Source organism: Rhinolophus sinicus, chromosome 5 (genome assembly GCF_057876585.1).
Source record: "Rhinolophus sinicus isolate RSI-liver-muscle chromosome 5, RSI-T2T, whole genome shotgun sequence".
NCBI classification, from domain to species: Eukaryota; Metazoa; Chordata; class Mammalia; order Chiroptera; family Rhinolophidae; genus Rhinolophus; species Rhinolophus sinicus.
Genome location: NC_142505.1, coordinates 87,529,623 through 87,550,139, shown reverse-complemented (window position 1 = coordinate 87,550,139; position 20,517 = coordinate 87,529,623). Strand labels below are relative to the sequence as shown.

The window sequence follows — 20,517 nt, the reverse complement described above, 5'->3', positions numbered from 1 at the left end:
GCACATTTTAGAGATGAGGAAACCAAGACTCAGAAAGTTAAAGTAATCTGCTATAGGTCATAGAAATAGAAAGTGCGTGAATTATAATAGGGACTGAGGTCCCTCTACTCCTAAGTCCAGATCCTTTTTTTTATTTTTAACTTTTATTTATTTTAAGTGTGTTTTTCCAGGACCCATCAGCTCCAAGTCAAGTAGTTGTTTCAATCTAGTTGTGGAGGGCGCAGCTCACAGTGCCCCATGTGGGGATTGAACTGGCAACCTTGTTACTCGCACCGCACCGCTCTCTAACCAACTGAGCTAACCGGCCACCCCAGTCCAGATCCTTAAACAGTACACCATTCTGGGTTCTAGCGCAGTTTTCCCTCTGAATTCAACATCAACTTTTTTTTTTTTTTTTGAAATTCTTTAACACAAGGTTCTTGATCTTCTCATACACTTTGATGGCAGTTCCTTTCAAAGCTCCAGCTTTCTAATGAGTGCTCAAGTACCAACTCTATTCTACTGAGCCATTCTTTGGCCCATGTGTTGCCTTGGAATTTTGTGACTGTATCATGTTGGCAAAGTGATTCCTCACCATCTTGAATTCACCTGCTCTGAAATCTAGAATCAGGAAACTCTAAGGAGCCTTAGAGAAGCAAAAATATTCTTAAACCTCTAGCTTCTAACCACATGTCCTTTAATTACAGGAAAGGTCTTACTTCATCTATTATTTACTCTTTCTTCAGACACAATTTAAAACATTTTTACAGTCACTCACCTAATAATTATTGAGCAATTTCTATGGGCAAGACCCTGTTTCACATGTTCAGGACATAGTAGTAAATAAAACAGAAACATTTCTTGCCCTCAAGGAGCTTACATTCTATTGATGGGAAGAAGGGTACTACTCAATAGTAAATCAATATGTTATATAGTGAAAAGTACCATAAAGATACATAAAACACGGAAAGGGACTAACAAGTGACAGGTGAGGCACTCTCTTGATAAGGGTATAATGTCAACTCAATGAGATCTGGGACATTATTATTTTTCACCTCTGGAACACTAGTACTTCGAAAAATAATAGCATATAGTAAGGTAAATATTGTATGAAATTGTGATCCTGAATAAATGAATGACAGTGAAAAAGAGAGCCCAGTTAGGAGGTTACTGCAGTATTCCCGGTGATTGCTGATGGCGGCGAGTCACAAACAGCAGCTTTGTAGATGGAAAGAAGAGATCGTTGTCTGGACATATTTAGAAGACAGAACCAATAGCGTTTCCTGACAGATTGGATATGTGGTGCAAATTGGATTGGATTGAAGCAGAGAAGTCAAGGTTTGGATGATGCCAACATTTTGGCCTCAGCAACTAGAATAATGTGTCTTGGATTCAGGTGTGGAAGTCTATGGATGTGGTTGGTTTGGTGGCCAAAAGTATTTCTCTGGGACCATAAATTAGGCCTCTTTGTGTCTCCCTCTCTCTCTCTCTCATAGTTTCCTGAGATACCTAAAGCCAAGAACTGCTATGTATCCAAGGAAAACCATTCAGAGTCATTCTACTGTGGAAAATATCCATGCTGCTTCCACTCCTCATCCTCTTGGCCAGACACAGAGGCATCTTGTGTTGATGGCTGCCTTTCTTCTTACTCCTTGAATAAGAAAAGCATAGCCAAGGAAGGCTTTTTCCTTCAAACTCATCTTAAGACACTTGATGTTGATCTAAGGAAGAGAAAGATGATTGAAAGGGATGAGAGAGGGAAAAAATAGTGTTTGTTGTACATGTCTGAGGATGGCAACAGCTTGAACCGATTAGCTGGTTACTATGCATTCCTGGGCATGGCTTGTCACAGCGGTCTGATCTGGAGAAACATCACAGGTCCTATTCTGCATGGCCTCTTGCAGGCAAGCCTGACCTGAAAGAGTTTAACGAATTATTCTTGTAATTTGAAACAACACACACACATACACACACACACACACACACACCAAGTGATCAAAAATATGGTATAAATCTCTTTTAGTAGAGAGTGTTCTGGATTATAATGACAGTAACAGCAGAGATAATTAGATTGCAAGACAGGCAAAGAAACCCAGGAAATTAGAAAAAAAAAAAAAGAAAGCAGTGGTATTTCTTTAGGATTGTACTTGTCCCCTACATAGTTTTGCTTTTCTTAAGAACTTGCAAGATCCCCTCAAATAAGTTGGGGGCAGTAAAATCTATGGGAAAGATTCAGAGAAACCTCTGCAGGGTTTCATAGTATGTCTTTTTCTCTTTTAGTCTGTTCTAAATATAATCCTGCTTATTTGCATGCCAATCCCCAGATTGCTTTGTAATTTCACAACTCTTGGCTAGTGGTCTCAGCACTTAAGCTTTAAGAACAAAGCAGAATGTTTAGAGCATGCCTTTGGCTTCAATCTTTTCTTTTTCTCCCCGCTGTGCTTTGCAAAAGAGTTCAGGGAGGTGACCTTGGCCTGGCATGTATGCTCCTAGCCAGAGTATCATAGAAACGCAGTGGAGAGTGCTGTGTGGACTTTTCCTGTCAAGACAGCATTCAGGCATTCAGTCCCGTTACCCATGAATAACCAGAAGCTTGGATTAACTTGAGAAAGAGTGTTTCAGGGAGGTTTACTCTCCCTTTTGATTATGTGACTGGGCTGGTTCATTCATTTCAGGTTTCTGGAAAGCCCAAGCTGAAGTATTCTGAAGTACCCTCTTTTTGTGGATGCTTTATATTGCTTCTGTATTGCAAAGTAAGGCTTCAATTTAATGAAAAGATGTCCTGAAGTGTGGTCAGTGTTCTGCCTCACAGAAATGTGAATTCAAGATGCCTAACACAGACCTAAGTCATGCTAAGTGGTTATCTACAGAATTTCTATTTGGTAAGACACTGGGATCAACAGTTAAGGAGTGAGGGTGGTAGGAGGCTTGTCTTTAGGTGGTTTTATAAGTTTGGCATGGCAAGCCACTGTTGTTGTTATTTAAATAGTATGATTGGGATTATTTTGCAGGAGAGTTGAGGAAGCTCCCCTCTCAGAACACCACTCAGCCACCACCCACAGTGGCCTCTCCAAATTTGCCTCCCTTGGCCCTTTAATTTGAGTGGGTAACCAAAGGATAATATATTCCAGCGCTGAAAGGGCATGTTTTTGCTTTTGATGACATAGTGACTTTTGTCTATCAGCCCTGCCTAAAGTAAACTGGGGATTGTGAGCAGCGCACATTGTTGACACAAAATCCATGGCTGCACACAAGTTACCGTGCCAGGGCTTCTGCCTTCCCCTACAGGTGTTTTCTCCTCTTTACTCACAGAACAGCATCAATGATCTCTCTTCGATTCTGAGAGCCAAGCAGTGTAGTTCCTTTAACACGTATTATTTTGAGAATATTTTTAAAATCCAGAGAACCGTTGATGTTAACTGACACGGTGCCCCTCACAGCCCTCCAGGAGTGAGTGGTCGCTTTGTATTTTCTGATTCGTATTTTCATCGTCTCAGGATGGCAGCGGGCTGGGCAGCCTGCACAGTCTGACCAGTTCTCGGCTTTTTAAGAGATTGCGCTGGCTGTTTACCCACCCAGCGAACAGCAGAGGTGGCGCCCAGCCCTTGGCTGTAACAAAGGCAGCAGCCACCCCATCCAGACCCTGCAAAGGCAGAGGAGGGCGGTTCCGTGAGGGACTTCCGGAGCCGTCACCTTTCTGAAATGAGGGTGGTGATGGGGGGAAATCGGACCGAGGGCTGGTGGGAGGCGTTGGCGCTTTCCCGGGCTTGGCCCACGAGGACAGGAGTGCAACACTAGAGCTCTCTTCCTGCACCGGGACTGCACCATCCCCACCCGGAAAAGTCCCTCGCGCCCCCTGGTGGCGGTGGAGCGGCCTGGCTCCGCCGCACTCGCAAGTCACACACACAAAAAGGAAGAAAAAGTGGGTGAGGCACATGCAAAGAGGAAAATCAATAGGGATAAGACAGAAGAGGGAGGAGTCCCGGATCAGCCATTCTTGTCTTACGGGGTCCCAGCTGGCATCGCAAAAGGGAAAAAAAAAAAGCCCAGGCGTGAACGCGAGTGGAGGAGGGTGTGTGTGTGGCAGGGGGGTCGGGGGTGATAGGGGGACCAGGGACATTTACTATTGTCTCTGGCAGCCGCCGCGGGAGCCCAGGAGGGGGGCGGAGGCGAGGGGAGGCGGCGGCGGTGGCCAGCGCACCATTCGCTCCACCTGATCTCGGGGCGCTGTGCGCTGAGGAAGGCGCGGGTGAGCCGGAGCAGAAGGAGGGAGGGACGCCGCTGCTGCAGCCACTGCCGCCACCATGTCCTACCAAGGCAAGAAGAACATCCCGAGGATCACGGTGAGTCCGGGCGCCGCCGCCTTCCTCCCTCCCTCTCTTGCTCAGTCCCGCTGCGCCGCAGGCGCTGTGGCTTGGATCCCGCCGGCTTTGCTGGTCCGGTCCCCGGGGAAAGACAAGGACCCCGGTCCTGGGGGTGGAGAGTGGCGGTCAGTCCAGCCGGCGCGGCGGGCGCCACCCAGACGGAGCGACCCTGGGGTTGGAGAAAACAAAACAAAGAGGAAACCCAAACAGTGGCGCGCAGAATTTTGGATTATTTAGCCTCTTTTCCCACCACCCCGTAGTTCCCGAAGAACACAGGCTCATGGCCCTCCCTGGACCCCCTGCACCGCCTGGGATGTCTGTGTGTGCTGCTCCTGGCCAGGCGTGCTTTTTGTTTAAGGTTGCTGTTGGCTGGGCGGTGTATAGAGAAATGACACCTTTCCCTAGGGGTACTTAGCAGCCTGAGTGCACTCCCAGCTCCAGACCGGTGATTCTGTCCCAGGCGTCTCGAGGGTGGTAGGTGTCTGGACCATCCGTCCTCACCCTGTCCCTTTCTTGCCTGCCTTCACCCTGATTCATATTTCAGTGCGTCATTTTCGGGACTGGACAGCTAACGTGGCTCTAGCAGGAATGACCAACTTTTTTTTTTTTGCCCGCGATACGTTTTATATTTTTCATGTCATTTCTCCTCCTCATTCCAAGACAAGGCTGAGTTTTTAGAACAGATTTTAGTTTCCCATCGCGGGCACACGCTGTGTGCATGCCGTGTCCAGCTGCCATTGTGTGCAAGACCGATCCACCCGTGGCCGGTGGGTGTCAGATGCTCTGGGCGAGCCCCTAGACAGGGTGAAAGGGGATGTGCCATTATCAGGTATAGAAGACACATCTACACCAGCGGCCAGCAAATCGCTGTCACAGCAAAATACCACACCCAGGGCTGGGATTCCTCCAGGCTGCCCTGAAATGATGCCCCCAAATGGAAGGGACATAGGACAGGCCGGGATGGGCATTAAAAAAAAAAAAAAAAAGGCAGCAAAACAACAAAAAAAACCACTGACATTTGTTAGTTTAGCATGCATCACTGCAGTTGTGCTTTGTCTGTAGTGAATGAGGGGTGTGTGTAGTCTGTGTGTAGTGTGTAGTAAGGGAATGGGTGGTTACTCCATCTTTGCCGGGCGAACAAAGGAAGTGATCAGCTGGCCCCTGAGAGGCTCTGCCGCTGCCCTAGGGCAGAGCTGTACCTGCTACTGTAGTTAATTTGTCTGAATCCATGAATCCATTAGGTTTTGCTGTGAGCATGAGTCTGTTTGCACTTGTTGGGTTATGCTTGAAACACCCAGTGTATTTGTGATTGTCATGCAGGACCTTCCCCTCTGTAGGCAGGAGGAAGCTGTTCTTGCCTCTGGTGCACTTTACTTCCAAATGGTTTATTTGTCTTGCACCATCCTACCGTTTTCATCACCTGAGTTTCACTCCACACAAGTGTGCCCCACCCCCTCTTCGCTGTTCACCTTGTCCCAGGGAAGAAACACTCCCCAGAGGGGAAGAGTTGGGATGGGTAGGGATTGATTTTTGGCAGATAGAGGCAATGGGTTTAAATCCATCCTCCTTTACCATTACCTGATATCATTGACTTCAGATTATTGAAGAAATATTGTGGGTCTTTTACAATGCACGGTGTTTTCTCAGTGCCAATGATCTTTGCAAAGAGCTGTGGAATGTATCCTAAGGAGGAGAAAAAAGGCTGATTGAGAGAAAAGCTCAATTTTTATACTTATTTCCCTAACTCAGGAGATATGGACCCCAGCTCTCATGCTATTAAATGTGGGAGGTATGCTGCGTATATGCCACTTGCTTTACAGCAAGGATGCATTTGCCAGTTCTCCTCTTTGGGATAGCAGAGAACAGATTATTTTTTCTTCCTAGTCTGAAGATTTCAACTGTCCTTCTTCCGGACTTAGCCTGTGCTAAGGCACTGAGGGCCACGCCCATTCTTCTAGGCATCACTTAAGCCACCTTTAATGAAAGATACAGAAATTTAGCCCTGATGACTTCCTTGTCTTAGACGCCCCCATATATGTATGTGGCTGTGTCCTAATCCCAAGGCCAGGTTTGCTAGGGGTTCCCTTTTGTTCCTGTGTGGACTCTCTTCCCTGGGGTGCATCCTTCATTTTCAGTGCGGCTTCCATCCTTTCTCTCTGTGCGTGGGGCGTGGTGCTGCATAGCAGGCTCTGAAGCTGGGTCTGTGTCTCCAGCAGCTGTGACAGGAATGTACAGTAGTTGTGAATTTCTTCAAGCCAGACTGCCTGGTATTCATTGCTGAAAGGGGTATGTGGGGGGGGGGTATGAGACGGGGCACAGAAGAGGGTTAGGGCAGGAGTTGGGGTGGGGCTGCTGGTCTTTGGGGGCAAGGAATCCATTTGTAGATTTTTTATGCTTTGTGCTTGTATTTCCTTGATGAAACATTCTATTTCAGAATAAAATACTTTTGTACATTTGCCAGTCTAGAAATGATTATGGTTATCTACCTATTATAAGGGTTGAGATATTTATCTTCCTAGTTAACAAAAATATGGACATAGATATAGATATACAGAAAATATGATCAAAGATCTGAATATAACATATATCCCCTCCTGTCAATTCTAGTACGTTTTATAATGGTACGATTGTGGAATTTGAATTAAGTTGACTACCCTCTCTATATTCCTTTCTGTGAAGGCTGCCCCACCCAGTAGCTAAAATGTCACTATAATCTAAGGATGAGTGAGGGCAGTCTTTCTGGGCCCTGTACTGTTTACCTTCCCAGACAACACCCTTTGCCACAATTTGAGGGGGCGGCAGTAAGATTTTGTTTGTTTGTTGTCTTTCCTTCTACCTATTTTTGCTGCTCCCCTGAGATTAAAGCCTTCTTACTCCCACTGTGTTCATTGGTTTCTTGGAAGTCCAGGTTGGGGGTTTCTCTGTCACTGATAGAATTGCCTGGGGCTTTCCCTGTGAGTATCTCAGGCCTCAGATGTCACCGTGCTTTCTCAAGTCAACCCCCTGCATGATCTCTATGGCTTCCCTCAATACCAGCCATTGCCTCTAAATGTCAGAGACTGGCAGTTTGGGGTGGTCCAGCTGTGCAGAGCAGGGACCTTATATTGTCATTCACCTCTGTCTCCACTCATTAGCACAGTGCTTAGGCCATAGATGCCAATGATGACCAGGTAAATCAATAAATGAATTAAAAATTGTTCCTAATACGAATCGCTCACACCTATTGAGTGTTTATTATATCCATTGCCTCTTTTCATCCTTGGATCCACACTGAGAGGTACTCTAGTTATCCCTATTTTATAGATTTGAAAAAATACGTGAAAATCAAATGCACTTGCCCCAGGTCAGAGGTATCCTGTTGGAGGCAGGACTCACCCCTACACACCTGGCTGAAATCAAAGGGCTTGCCCCTCCTCGCCGCTCTCCTCTTGGTGTCTATGCTTCTACCATCGTTGTTCCTTGGTGTTGGTAGGGCAAATAATTTAGAGAAAAGATTCAGACAGGCTCTACTCCTGGTAGGACCTGTGATGCATATTTTTCCTGCCACGGTCAACAAATTCCATAGCATGGTCCCTCTTACTTTGTATGTGATATAAATATACACACCAATTTTAGGGATGGTACCTACCATGTCCATGCCACAGCTAGAAAGTTTGGGTAGTTACATTACAGTCATTGTTTTTCTCTGACAGAAGCTAAAAGTTGAAGCTGACCACAGGAATAGGTAGGGATCTAAGACTTAGGATGCAGGGCTTTATGCGCATTCTCTGCAGAAACCCATTTCACAGTTAAGGAAACTGACAGCTAGGCAGAGTCAGCTATACAGAGTTACACAGTGAGAATTTTGTGACAAAACTGGATGGAAATCAGAGCCAGGTCTTGTCTGACTTCACAGCCTCAGCTGCCCGGCTGAGCCGCTGCCTCCCAGAGGAACATGCAATTTTGAAAGGTGTGGATAAAGAGCTCCAGAATTCCCTCTAGAGACAAATCGCAGAGAACTGGCTTTTTGCAAATGCTCATTGGATTTCTGTAATACTGTCTGGCAGATAATGCATTTCCGCTGCACTGGAGGTTGGGTTGTATGTGTGTGATGTTTGGGAATTGCCGGAAGACATCCTCAGTCAGGAACGACCTGGAGAGTTTGGTCCTGGGCAGAGTCAGAATGCTGTGGTCTCACTGGAAGGGTGTGAGTGTGCGCAATGTGGGTGTCCTGGGAATTTTTTTCTTTTTTTGAAGGGAAGTGAAAGGGGCCTTATGAACTGGGGGAATACCCAGATCTCTGCAGCGGTTGAGTTGGAGGCCTAGAAATAGACTAGAACCTAGACAAGGGATAAGTGCTGCCCCATTCCTGGAGCTCTGCCTTCCTCTTGTTTCAATAGATACCATGTTGGATTGGGAGCAAATAGGAGGAGATGGAGAACTAGAGTTTGGAAGGTCGAAGGAAGTCACCCCAAAGCTAGCTCTATCTGTATAAGGCATCTTGGAAGGGAAATTCCAGCATAAAAGACAGAGAAAAACTATCAAAGTCATAGGAATGGAAAAATCTTAGATATCTGATCATGGAAATCTCAGCCCAGGCCCTGCCTGGGGTGTTCATTTGTTATTTTATATTTTGAGCAAGTATGTGGTGATTCTCAGCCAGATTATTTCTCTTGCTCAAATACTAGCAAAGCACCTCTGGTGTATAGAGCTCTGACTATTAGTAACTGTGACAGAGCTAGTTGGGCACTTGGGGGAATTCTGGAGAAACAGATTTCCTGAGAGAATTCAAGTTTCTGTGGTAGAACTGTCAGTTGATAAATACAAATCTGTCCGCTTATCTCACTGGGCTGTTGAAAGGCTCAAATGAGGTAGTGACAGTGAAAGTGGTCTGTGAACCCCGGATGTATTCAAGAGAGGCAATACTGATTTATTTATACAATCTCAGCTAGTTTGGAATGTGGAAATTAATAAAGGAAGACTTGACAAAGATCTAGAGTATAAAGAGACTACTTAGAACACTAGTTTTTTAATACACGTTTCAAAAACAAATAAAAATTAACACAATGTTATAGAAAACTTATATTTTCCTGTTTTATTTATATTACTGTGTTCCTCAGAATTATGATTGTTATTCATTAGTGACAATCTAATAGAGGCCATTAATCTGTCTCTGGACTTTGAGATAGAAGACTCCGTTAAGCTGAATAAAGGGCACTTTTCTTACTTAATTGAACTGTATCGTTTTCAGTCCTAATCAACTTATAGCCTAGAGTGACACAAGTTATGAATCCTCTTTGTAGCAATTTCTTCACAAGTCCCTGTTCAGTGGCTTTTTCTCTGCCCTACCTCCTCAGTTGGAAAAAGATAAAATGGAATTTGAAAAAGAACAAAAAAATCTTTTTACATCCTAACGGGACCCTTATGTATTGATACATTCATAGAACTGCTTACTACATTGGAAAAATTACAAAATGTTTATAGTAGTGGGATTGTCTCACTAGGATGTAAATGTGCTTCTCTTTGACTAAGTCCACACTTCTAATCATGAAATTCAAATTTCTAAACTAGAAATTTGAATATGTCACCACCTTCAGGGATGAATGTTAATAAGAGGTCTGAACCATCTCTGGTTACACCCTCCTCAAACCAATGCTCCACCTTACCTTTCCTCCCATTTTCTGAAGGCCAGTGGGAAACAAGTGAGAAAGACCCTGGACACTCCAAAGAAATAAGTTCCTCTATTTTGAGATGCTTCTGCTGTGAAATCCTTCTCTCATCCAACTGTGTGTCTCTTTCAATATCTGCAATAGACCCTCCCCTCCAAATAGTCTGGTGGAATAGGATGAGCCCCTCAACTTGGCCTCTTTTTTTGACCCTAGTCTCTATGTGGAGTCCAGTCCTAAAACTACGTCTCTTGAGGAATGTTTCTCGTGTTAATTAGATTGTAGGGAACTCAGTGGTTAAAAAGAGGGGACTAAGCATAGTGGAGTTAATGTTAATAGCTACCATTTATTGTGTGCCTCAGCACAAACTACACGGATTATCTCACTTAACTCACAACAACTCCTGGAGCTGCAATTACTAACCCTAATTTTGTGTTCTGGATAGAGGCTCAGAGATTAAGTAACTTGACTAAACCCACACAGCTGCAATAGCCAGATCATGGGGTTGGTCCTTCCAGAGGTGAATTAGTTTCACAGGCCGAAAAGTAGTAATTCCCTATCCACTGGAACAGCAACTGAGTACACCTCCTCCCAATGGTGGTTCATGCCTTGCTCTGCCAGCTGTCTGAGTTAGCTTCTGGCTTTTGCCCAGGAACACGTCTGAGTGGAAAAGGATTGAAAAGCAGGGTGGAAAAGCAGATGCTCCTTTTCTGCCTTGCATAAGTGCAGATCTGAGCCCAAAGCCCCTTCTCACGCTCTGTCCCTGCCCTCTTCCCTGACAGAGAAGGAGCCAGGCTCCCCATTCTCATTCAGCCGGGCAGAGAAACCCACGACACACCCAGTACTCTAAGCCAGATCGGGGAGCTCCACTTTAGAATGGTCCAAGAACCTAATTGGGACATCTGGAATTCAAAGACACATTTCTCATGTGTCTTTGATTTCTTTCTTTTTTTTTTCTATGCAAGCGCTGGACAATGAGATATGAAGGATAAAATGAGATTTTAGTTTTTTTAAGAGAGGAGTTTCTCTGGCTAGTACAGCAAAAGAGCCCTCTTGTTTTACCATGCAAGGAAAGGAAGAGAACCCTGGATGGAGTGTCAGCACATTGTGGTTCAGGCCTGCCCTTGCCTCTAACTTACATGTGACTTTTGGGCAAACCCTTATGAATCTTCTCAGATTCTGCAACAGTCAAATGAGGGCATTGAACTCGGTGATCCCCAAGGTCCCCGCCAGTGCAAATGACCCCATGAGCCTTTATTTTCTCCTACGATCATGGTCAGCCTCTCCTTATTTTGTTCTGAATGCACAGGGAGGAGTTCTAAGCCCTGCCCGTGAGGGAAGGCAGAGCAGTGAGAAAATGGATGAGAGCAACAGTTGTTGGCTTCAACTCAATGGGACCAGCCAACATCTGTGTTGGATATAAGGGTCTTTGGTTGCTTTTTACCCCTGAAAACCCAGCCTTTTTCTCATTTAGACAGTGGACTTGGTTAATAGACTCTGTGCGGGGGAGAAATGCAATAATGCCGACTGGTCGGTCCTTTCTTTAGCAGAGGTTTAGTATTAATTCAAATGAGTATTATTATTAAAATGATAACCATGATTCATTTGCTGACACAAACAGTCTCTCTTGGATAAGACTACCATTGATAAGAGCACAAAAGCGACAATTGCCCCAACTCCAGCCTGGTCAAACAAACAAGGAAACCCACAGACAACAGCTCCATGTCTGTAGTGCTCACCCAGCTCTTTGCAGTTACACTTGCCAATATTTTAAACATAATGGCGGACATCCAATCGAAATAACCCACCCCAAAAGCCAAATAATGCCCCAAACACTCCATGAGGTAGAGATGGTTTTTGTTTCGTTACCACTGAATTTCCAGGACTTACTTAGTCTTTAGGCTGGCACGTATTGAGCCCTCTGTAAATATTGAATGAATATTGAATGAATGGATACATTTAACACTTACTTTGCAGGAACAATTTCAAGGGAGACGATGATCAGAACCTCTATGCATTTGTGCTTGTATACCACCCTCCCTTTTACTAGAATATTAACTTATATTAAGTTTTAAGACATAAGGCCTGGCTCTAAGAAACCAGCATAGAATCACTGGGCTAAGAGAAACATGACAGCCCTTTAGCAGAACACGCAGAGTTAACTGTAATAGGGGACCTGATGTAGGCACATGTGCCAGGGAGTCCATCCATTCTTTCTTCTCAGGCCTCTCTTCTGCCCCTGTTTCCAAATTCTGCATCTGGCCTCATTCTCTGCCTGTTTCAGGGGCCTCCCTGGGTACTTCTTGCTTGCAAACAGACCCACCGTTCTCTTGCTGCAAATGATTTAAAAGAATTAGTGGAGACCTTTCTGTCTTCTTTCACATAGAGAAAATTGTCACCATGACTTTTTGAACTGAGATCTAACATAGATCTTACTGGAGGCCCCTTTCTGCCTTTGCACAGAAACCAAAGTCATTAGAGTTATTAGCAGCAATTAGATAGGCATTTGTACAGCAAATCCTGCCTTTTAGAAAGCTTAGTGAGGGAGCAGCCTGTAGTTCTTTTTTGTTTCCCTGTTAGGGTTAGCCATTTAAAGGGAGTGTGTGTGTGTGTGTGTGTGTGTGTGTGTGTGTGTGTGTGTGTGTTCGTTCTCAAAGATTTTCAATCCCTCACTCTACCACATCTGTCAGCATTTTCTGGGCTTATGTTCGGAGTGATTCCTATTCCTATTAGCTTTTATTCTAAAATTCATTCTTTGGTTTGAGGGGTGGGGACAGTTAAACTTAAAGCACTTTTTACCAAGCTCATCTCTGTAAACCATGTACTTTATGGTCTCAATAATCTATGTGTAATAATAATCACTGGATCCTTTTAAAAGGAGCATCTATAAGGGAGGCAAAATGAAGAATTAAAGTATATTCATGGAACCTAAAATGTTAGATCAGAAAGCATTAGAAGTACTATATGTATTAGGATGTGTCAGATATAATATAATCAGGTGTAATAACAGCATTTTGCTATTTCTTGATGGTATAAATAAGTATTTATTGACCATCGGCTCTGGGCCTAGCAACGTGATGCTTCTCACAGGAGCATCTAATCTAGAACACAGGAAAAATTAGTTTAACAATTAATAAGAAGAATGAACATTTATTGTATTTTGTATTAAATGCTTTTTATTCATTATCTCATGGAATCCTCAAAACAACGCAATTAGGTAGATGGATTTCCAGCTAGGTCTTCCCATTTTATTGATGAGGAAACTTAGATCAGGAAATTTGCCTAAGATCCCACAAGCCTTCATTGGTGGAACCCAAATTCAGACTGACTCAGAGCCCACATTCTTAACTCCACTATATGTTTTTACCTTAAATTCTACTTTCTCTTATCTCCTCCCACCTCCGGGGTTATGAGACGTTGTTTCAGATTGGAGTTCACCTACCATAAGTCCAGGGTTGAGCCTTTCTCTGCATCTGTTTCTCATGAGGCATGAGCGGTCCAGGTTATGGGAGGCACAAAGAGCAGCCAGTTGGTGTCCTTCCCTGTACGGAGCTGGAATTAGGGGCTGTGCCCATTCAGGAAGCTCTGCAGCCTTCCCGTTAGGGGTGGCCTTGCTTCTGGGTATTTCCAGACAGCTCCACACTGTTGTACTTACACAGCCAACTTGCCAGGGATGTGCCCACCACTCTTTGTACTGGAGGCTATTTTGCACTGAATTAGCAAAAATACCAATGAGAGAGAGAGATTCTTAGTGTGGATTTGAATGCCACCCTCTGATTCCACACCCATGCTGCACTCCCTAGCTTCTTGATAAATCCTAAGCAAGATTCCCCTGAGGTTTTCAGCTACATTGGCTCTGTGAAGTTCATAGTCAGCATCTCCTTAGAGATTATTTTAATCTAGCTTTCCCTTACATATGAGGAGACTGAGGCCCTAGGGCTGAATGAATTATAGTTTTTTCTGCTATCTGGTTTACCATAGGCCATCAAGATTTTAAAATTGAGTAGGAAATTTCTGTTTCCAATAAAAAAAAAAAAAAGCATGACAGTTATAGAAAAATTTACCAAAAAAAAAAAATAAAAAATGAGGGCAATAAAAATGAACTACAGTGAAATTCACCAAAGATAGCCATTGTAAACTTTATGACTACACCCATCTGGAATTTTTTTCTTACGACTTTGTATGCCATTTATTAAAATGGTACCACATAGTCTTCCTGTTGTTTTATGTCCTGCTTTTCATCCCACAATATGTTATGACATCTTTCCATGTTTTAAATAGCCTTCCATAACATAATTTTAAATACCTACATATTATCCTCATTCTTGGGGATCTGGTTAAATTAATCCCATTTTGTTGGATTTTTTTTATGTTTCCAACATCTTGGTATTAACAACAAAAATGAAATGATGGATTTGTTTTCAGTTGCCATTTTTTAGTTGAAGTTAAATTAAAAACCTACCCCCAGGATGAGAGGTTGAGGAACTTGCCCAAAGTTGCTCAGCTCCCGGGTATCAGACTATAGATTTGAATCCCAATATGTCTAGTCTTAGTCTTATATTCTTGTCATCACTCCAAACGCATCAGCAGTTGTGCCATTTTCCAGGGAAATCTGTTTTTGCTCTTGAATGAGCACATTTGTTTTCTCACCACCATTTGTGCTTGCCTCCCTATCTTGTTGAGGCTGTTGACCTTGGTAGGTACACAGTGTCTTAGGACCTGAAGCTACACAGCTGGAGAGGAATCATGCCCAGTCCCTTTTTTCCCCTCTTCTTAATGGCTTAACCCATAAGCTTGGAAGCTGGTTTTAATTTGATATATTCTGTGTGCATGTGTGTTTGTTTTTAAAACGTTTCCCCCTTAATTCTTTCAAGGAGACCTTTGTTTGAAATCATACACTCTTTCCCTCAAAGCCAATCTGTGCCCCAAATCTTGATGGGATTAGTTTGTTTGGGGATATTGATAAATTTAGAGTGGGGGTTCTGGGTTATCCAACTAAATTGGTTTAAATTACGGCCTTACAGCAAGAAAGGGCTTTAAACAACTTAGAAGATTTGCAAGCAATTGAAGTCTGCTTCTAGAGACTTCATCTTGGGTTTATTCCACAAAGAAGGTATGTTTTTGGTTTTTTGTTTTGTTTTATTTCAGTTACTTCGTTGCGTGTTCTATCTCAGACTCTTTTTGTTGTGAGAAATTATGGGGAAAGCTTAGCTTTGTTTGGTTAAGGGCAGAAAAAGAAATAAGGAGCCCATTATTCCAAACTCCCTCATTTTAATGTTTAAGAAAATGTGGGCCAAAGAGAGAAAATAATTTGCCAAAGGTTACACAGCAAAATAGGTGTGTTTTTTTTAAAAATAAGGCTTAGGACTCATTTCTCTTGCTCTGGTTAAGTGCTTTTCTCACAGTTTTGTTTGAGGCAGGGATGTGGGCTGAATTTTGTCCCCTCAAAATGCATGTGTTGAAGTCCTAACCCATGTATCTCAGAATGCGACCATATTTGGACATGGGGACTTTGAAGTGGTAATTAAGTTAAATGAGATCACTAGGGTGGGCCCTGGTTCAGTATATGACTGGTTCTTATAAGAAGAGATTAGGACACAGACACACACAGAGCAAGACCATGTGAAGACAGAGGGAGAAGAGGGCCATCTACATGATAAGGAAAGAGGCCTCAGAATACACCAACCATGCCAACACCTTGATCTTCGTCTTCTAGCCTCCAGAATTGTGAAAAAATAAATTTCTACTGTTTAAGACACCCAGTCTGTGATACTTTGTTATGGCAGCCCAAGCGAACTAATACAGGGCGGAGGTTAAGAACAAAGACCTTTAACAACTCAAAACTTCAAACTTTGGAAGTTCTCAATTACCAGAAGAGGGAAACTCAGATAATTAATATTTATAAGACATTATCCCATGTCAAAGACTTTGCAAACTGATTTTTAGTCATGATTTTATATATGGCATCTCATTCCATCCATGATGCCTAGATTATAGGTATTATTAGTCCCACTTTACAGATGCAGAAACCCAGGTCCAGAAAGTTAATGTATCAAAAGTTACATGGTGATTAACTAAGTGGATCTAAAGTTACATAGTTATTAAGTGGGGGAGCTAGCACCAAATTTACCTCCTTCTCTGACTTTAAAACCTCTATCTAGTACCTAGTACCCTGTGCTACTTCCTAATAAGGAAGTTAATCTAAGCTGTTTATTTTTATTTATTTTCAATTTTTTTTAATTGGGAAATATTGGGGAAGAGTGTGTTTCTCCAGGGCCCGTCAGTTCCAAGTCATTGTCCTTCCATCTAGTTGTGGAGGGCACAGCTCAGCTCCAAGTCCAGTCACCATTTTCAATCTTTAGTTGCAGGGGACACAGCTCACCATCCCATGTGGGAATTGAACTGACAACCTCGTTGTTGAGAGCTCGCGCTCTAACCAACTGAGCGATCCGGCCACCCCTCCAAACTGTTCAGTAATCTTGTCATCAAATTGTTTAAAGGTTGTGAGGAGAAAAAAATTTACTCCAAAGTCCCAGTGACCTAGAATCCGCTTCATTGATTGGACAGGAAATATTTCTTCCCTGATTTTAAAATAAAAGCAAATCAGAGATATTTAAAAAGATAATCAGGGAATTTGAGTTTCACTACAAAGTCTTTCCTGTGTCTTACACCTTTGCATGTTGACATGGACAGATACAAATAATAGAGCATTAATGTTTGTAGTGATGGAACCCAGGCCCTGAAGAAATGTAAAGGGGATAGTAACATATTTTTACAGTAACATATTTTTACAGAAGGATTTTCAACAATAAGACCTGATAAATACGCAATCAACAATAACAAAAAAATCAAATTCACTTGAGCTGCTGGTAAACCCAGTTGTTATGGTGTGAGAAAGATGAGGTGCTTTAACTATTGAATGTAGATGGCTTTCTTGCAGCTGTGCCCTCCTCGTTTAAGGCTGTGTAGTCTATCAGTGTTTAAATGTGCAGGTTTAAACTTACTTGGTGTTTATTAGTAAGAAGACACAGTCAAGTTAAGAGTTGAGTGGCTTTGTTTCCAGCAGATACTGGGGTTAAGTCCCAGTGAAGTCAGCCATATACTAGCTATGCAACTTATTGCCTCAACCTTTAGAATAGAATATTAACCCAACCTCTTCTCACCGTTTTTCATCACTGCCGCCATCACCCCAGCTCAAGCCTCTGTCATCTTACTGCAGGAAGCCCCTAACTGGTCTTTGTGTTTCCACTTTGCCTACCCATGAGCTCATTCTCCACGCACCACCAGTGTGATTCTTTAAAAATGTCAATCAGATCAAGTCACACCCTGTTCAAACATCTCTTGCACTGGGAGTGGCTCTCCAAGTTCCACGTGGCCTGGCCCTCACTGTCCATCTCTCTGGACTACAGTCCTGCCACTGCCCCTCAGTAACTTGGCGTCCTCTGTCCTCCCCTCTCACTGTCCCTTGGACCTGCCATGCCCATCTCCAGCTCAGAGCTTCTGTACTGGCGGCTCCCTCAGAGTGGGGAGCAGTCTTTAACAGGAGCAGCTGTTCCTTGACTTGCCCCCCTCAGGTGGTTCAGACCTCTGTTCAGCTGATAGCTTTTCAGACAGGTCTTCTTTGAGAAACCACATCAGAAGGAGTCCCACACTCGGCCAAGCCTCCACCATCCCCTTACTCTCTAAATTTCATTTACTCCTGTTGAAATCACACTCAGTTAGTGGCCTACTTGTTCTTTGCCTTTTTAACCATGCAATACAATGGCAGGGGATTAATTTTCTTCATGGTGGTATCTCTAGCACTGTGAACAGGGGGCATGTACAAAATGCATTCAATGAAGGAAAGACTGGATAGATAAATACATGAATGAAAAGGCACACTGCTCCTTTACTGGGAACTAATGTGCTTTCCCTGGGTTAAACGGTGTCAAGGAAGCAGTGTTTATCAGAAGGCTAGGAGACCATCTGCTCCCTGGTGATAGGGAGCACGTCTGTGTTGTTTTCTGCTGTATCCTCAAGGCCTAGCTCAGTCTAACCTTGAATGAATGGAATGAGGAACGAAAGATGAAAAGGTTGGGATAATAGGGACAAAAGTGATAACACACAGATGAAAACCTTCTGTGTCTGACATGACTTGAAGGGACTTGCAGAGGTTGTAACTTGTTTGTTGTTTTTTTGGACATAGTTTCATGCATGTCACAATGCATATCTTGCTTTGGGATGCGTAAGACAACTGCAACTGTAAAATTCAGTAGTCATAGCACTTTTTGAATATTTCTGAGCAGAGGCACAAAAACAATAGACTATTTTGAAACGATTCCAAAAGAAGATTATTCGCTGGTGTTAGAATCCCAGAGTGTTAAATAGTGAGCATCGGAAGAGTGCAACTTCATGGCTTTGCAGATAGGTAGGAAGTCTACAGGCCTTCAGGTGTGGGGGATGTATTCCTGTAGTGTCAGCGGGATGTCTGCAAGTGAGTCTTGACAGAGAAAGACAGATGCGGTGTGATTTCACTTATGGGTGGAATCTAAAGAACAAAACAAACAAGCAAAACAGAAACACACTTAGAGATACAGAGAACATTTTGATGGTTGCCAGATGGGAGGAGGGTTGGGGGGCGGTGTGAAAAGGTGAAGGGGTTAAGAAGTACAAATTGGCAGTTGCAAAATAGTCATGGGGATATAAAGTACAGCATAGGAAATATAATCAATAATATGGTAATACCTCTGTATATAGTGTCAGGTGGGTATTAGACTAGTGGGGGGTCACTTCATAAATTATATAAGTGTCTAATCACTATACTGTACACCTGAAATTAATATAAAAATAATATTGAATGTCAACTGTAATTGAACATTTTTAAAAGAGGGGGGAAGGTGAAGGGAAATAAGAGGTCCAAATTTCCAGGTATAAAACAAGTAAGTCATGGGGATATAATGTACAGCATAGGGAATAGAGTCTAATATTGTGATAGCGTGGTATGGTGGCAAATGGTCGCTGGACTAATCATGGTGATCATTTCTTTATTCAACGTATAAATGTTGAATAACTATGGTGTACACATGAAACTAATATAATATTGTATGTTAGCTAAATTTTTAATAAAAATCTTAAAAAAATAAAGCAGTCTTGAATACAGTCCACAAGATGCCTATTGAGTAAGGTCTTAGATCTTTGTTGAAGGAAAAGAAACATTTCGTTATAGGATTAACTGCCCACTAGTCTCATTTTTGGTTTCTAGTAAGTTTTATGTGGAGCCTCAATTGCGTTTATTTCAAGGGTTCATTTTCTTCAAAATCAGCCTGACCTCTTGAAGTTCTAAGGGCATCTGCTGTTTTCTGTCAGTATAACTCGGAGAAGTTTGGGGCCTAAGAGTCGAAAATGGCCACTGCTTTTTTTTTTTTTAAAGGAAATTCTTTTTTTCTTTTCTTAACTTCTTTTATATATTTAAGTGTGTTTTTCCAGGACCCAGGACCCATCAGCTCCAAGTCAAGTAGTTATTTCAATCTGGTTGTGGAGGGCGCAGTTCACAGTGGCCCATGTGGGGATCGAACCGTCAACCTTGTTGTTAAGAGCACAGCGCTCTAACCAACTGAGCTAACTGGCTGCCCCTGGTGGTCACTGTCTAGCAAATGAAAGCAGAGCTATGGGTGTACAGGTTTCTAGGCAGATAGAAGGCTCTGACCAAGAGAATCAGTCATCACCATTGTCTGATTCTTGTGTCAAAAAAGAGCCAGAAAAAGTGATCTCCTCCATTCCCTCTGCTCCTCATACTCCTTCTTAGGAATTGTGTCTGGGCTCTTGGAGAAAGGTAGTTAATATATATACACATAATATATAATATATATATTACATATATATATTATGTTATGTATATATTATATATATATATATATATATATATATATAAAGAGATTAAAAAGTCAAGAAGTCAGCTACTTTTTGGGGATGGCGGAGAGTGGGTAGGCATCCAGGTGAGAGGCATTGACCTGAGAAGATTTGGGTCTAACTTTTAAAGAATTATTCACTTATTGAGCACCTACTATGCACCAGATTCCTCACCTCCGTCCTTTGGGGACAGATATAATTTAACTCATTTTATAGCCTGGACTGTGGCTCCAAAGCCCTCTTTTTCACCATTTTATCAGGCTGCTTTGGCACTGATTCACCACTTGGGGTTTTTAGCTGCAAAGTGAGTGATGAGGCCTGGACAGACGCAGTCTGATGTCTGGACTCCAAAGCCAAGCACACTGGAGAACATCTCTGGTCTTTGAAACAGTCCCTTCCTCCCACACTGCCTCTCCGAGGACCCTTTCCATGGCAGCGTGATGTGAGCTGGAACATCGCAGCTGTACATTCTCTTAAATGCATCCACCACGGGACAATTTTAGGAAGTTGCATAAGCCACTGGTTTGTGTGCTTATAACCACAATCCCCAGGCAGCCCCCACCAATTTTAAAAGTATAAGGTCAGACATGGAGAAGAATCCCTGTGGCCACCGCAAATAGATGGGGAGTAATTGCCTGTCA

At 43.0% G+C, this 20,517-nt stretch overlaps 1 protein-coding gene across 3 annotated transcripts in view; it reads left to right on the top strand.

Moving 5' to 3' along the window:
* Nucleotides 1-20,517, top strand: part of DPYSL3 (dihydropyrimidinase like 3) — a 108,511-nt gene that overhangs the window by 44,380 nt on the left and 43,614 nt on the right. The window contains exon 1 of one of the 3 annotated variants that reach the window (XM_019739100.3): nt 3,905-4,322. The exons of the other annotated variants lie outside the window; for them this stretch is intronic. Within the exon in view, the coding sequence (XP_019594659.1) occupies nt 4,284-4,322 (39 nt within the window). The 5' untranslated portion in view covers nt 3,905-4,283. Of the gene's footprint in view, nt 1-3,904; nt 4,323-20,517 lie in introns of those variants that run through there. 3 annotated transcript variants of the gene reach the window in all.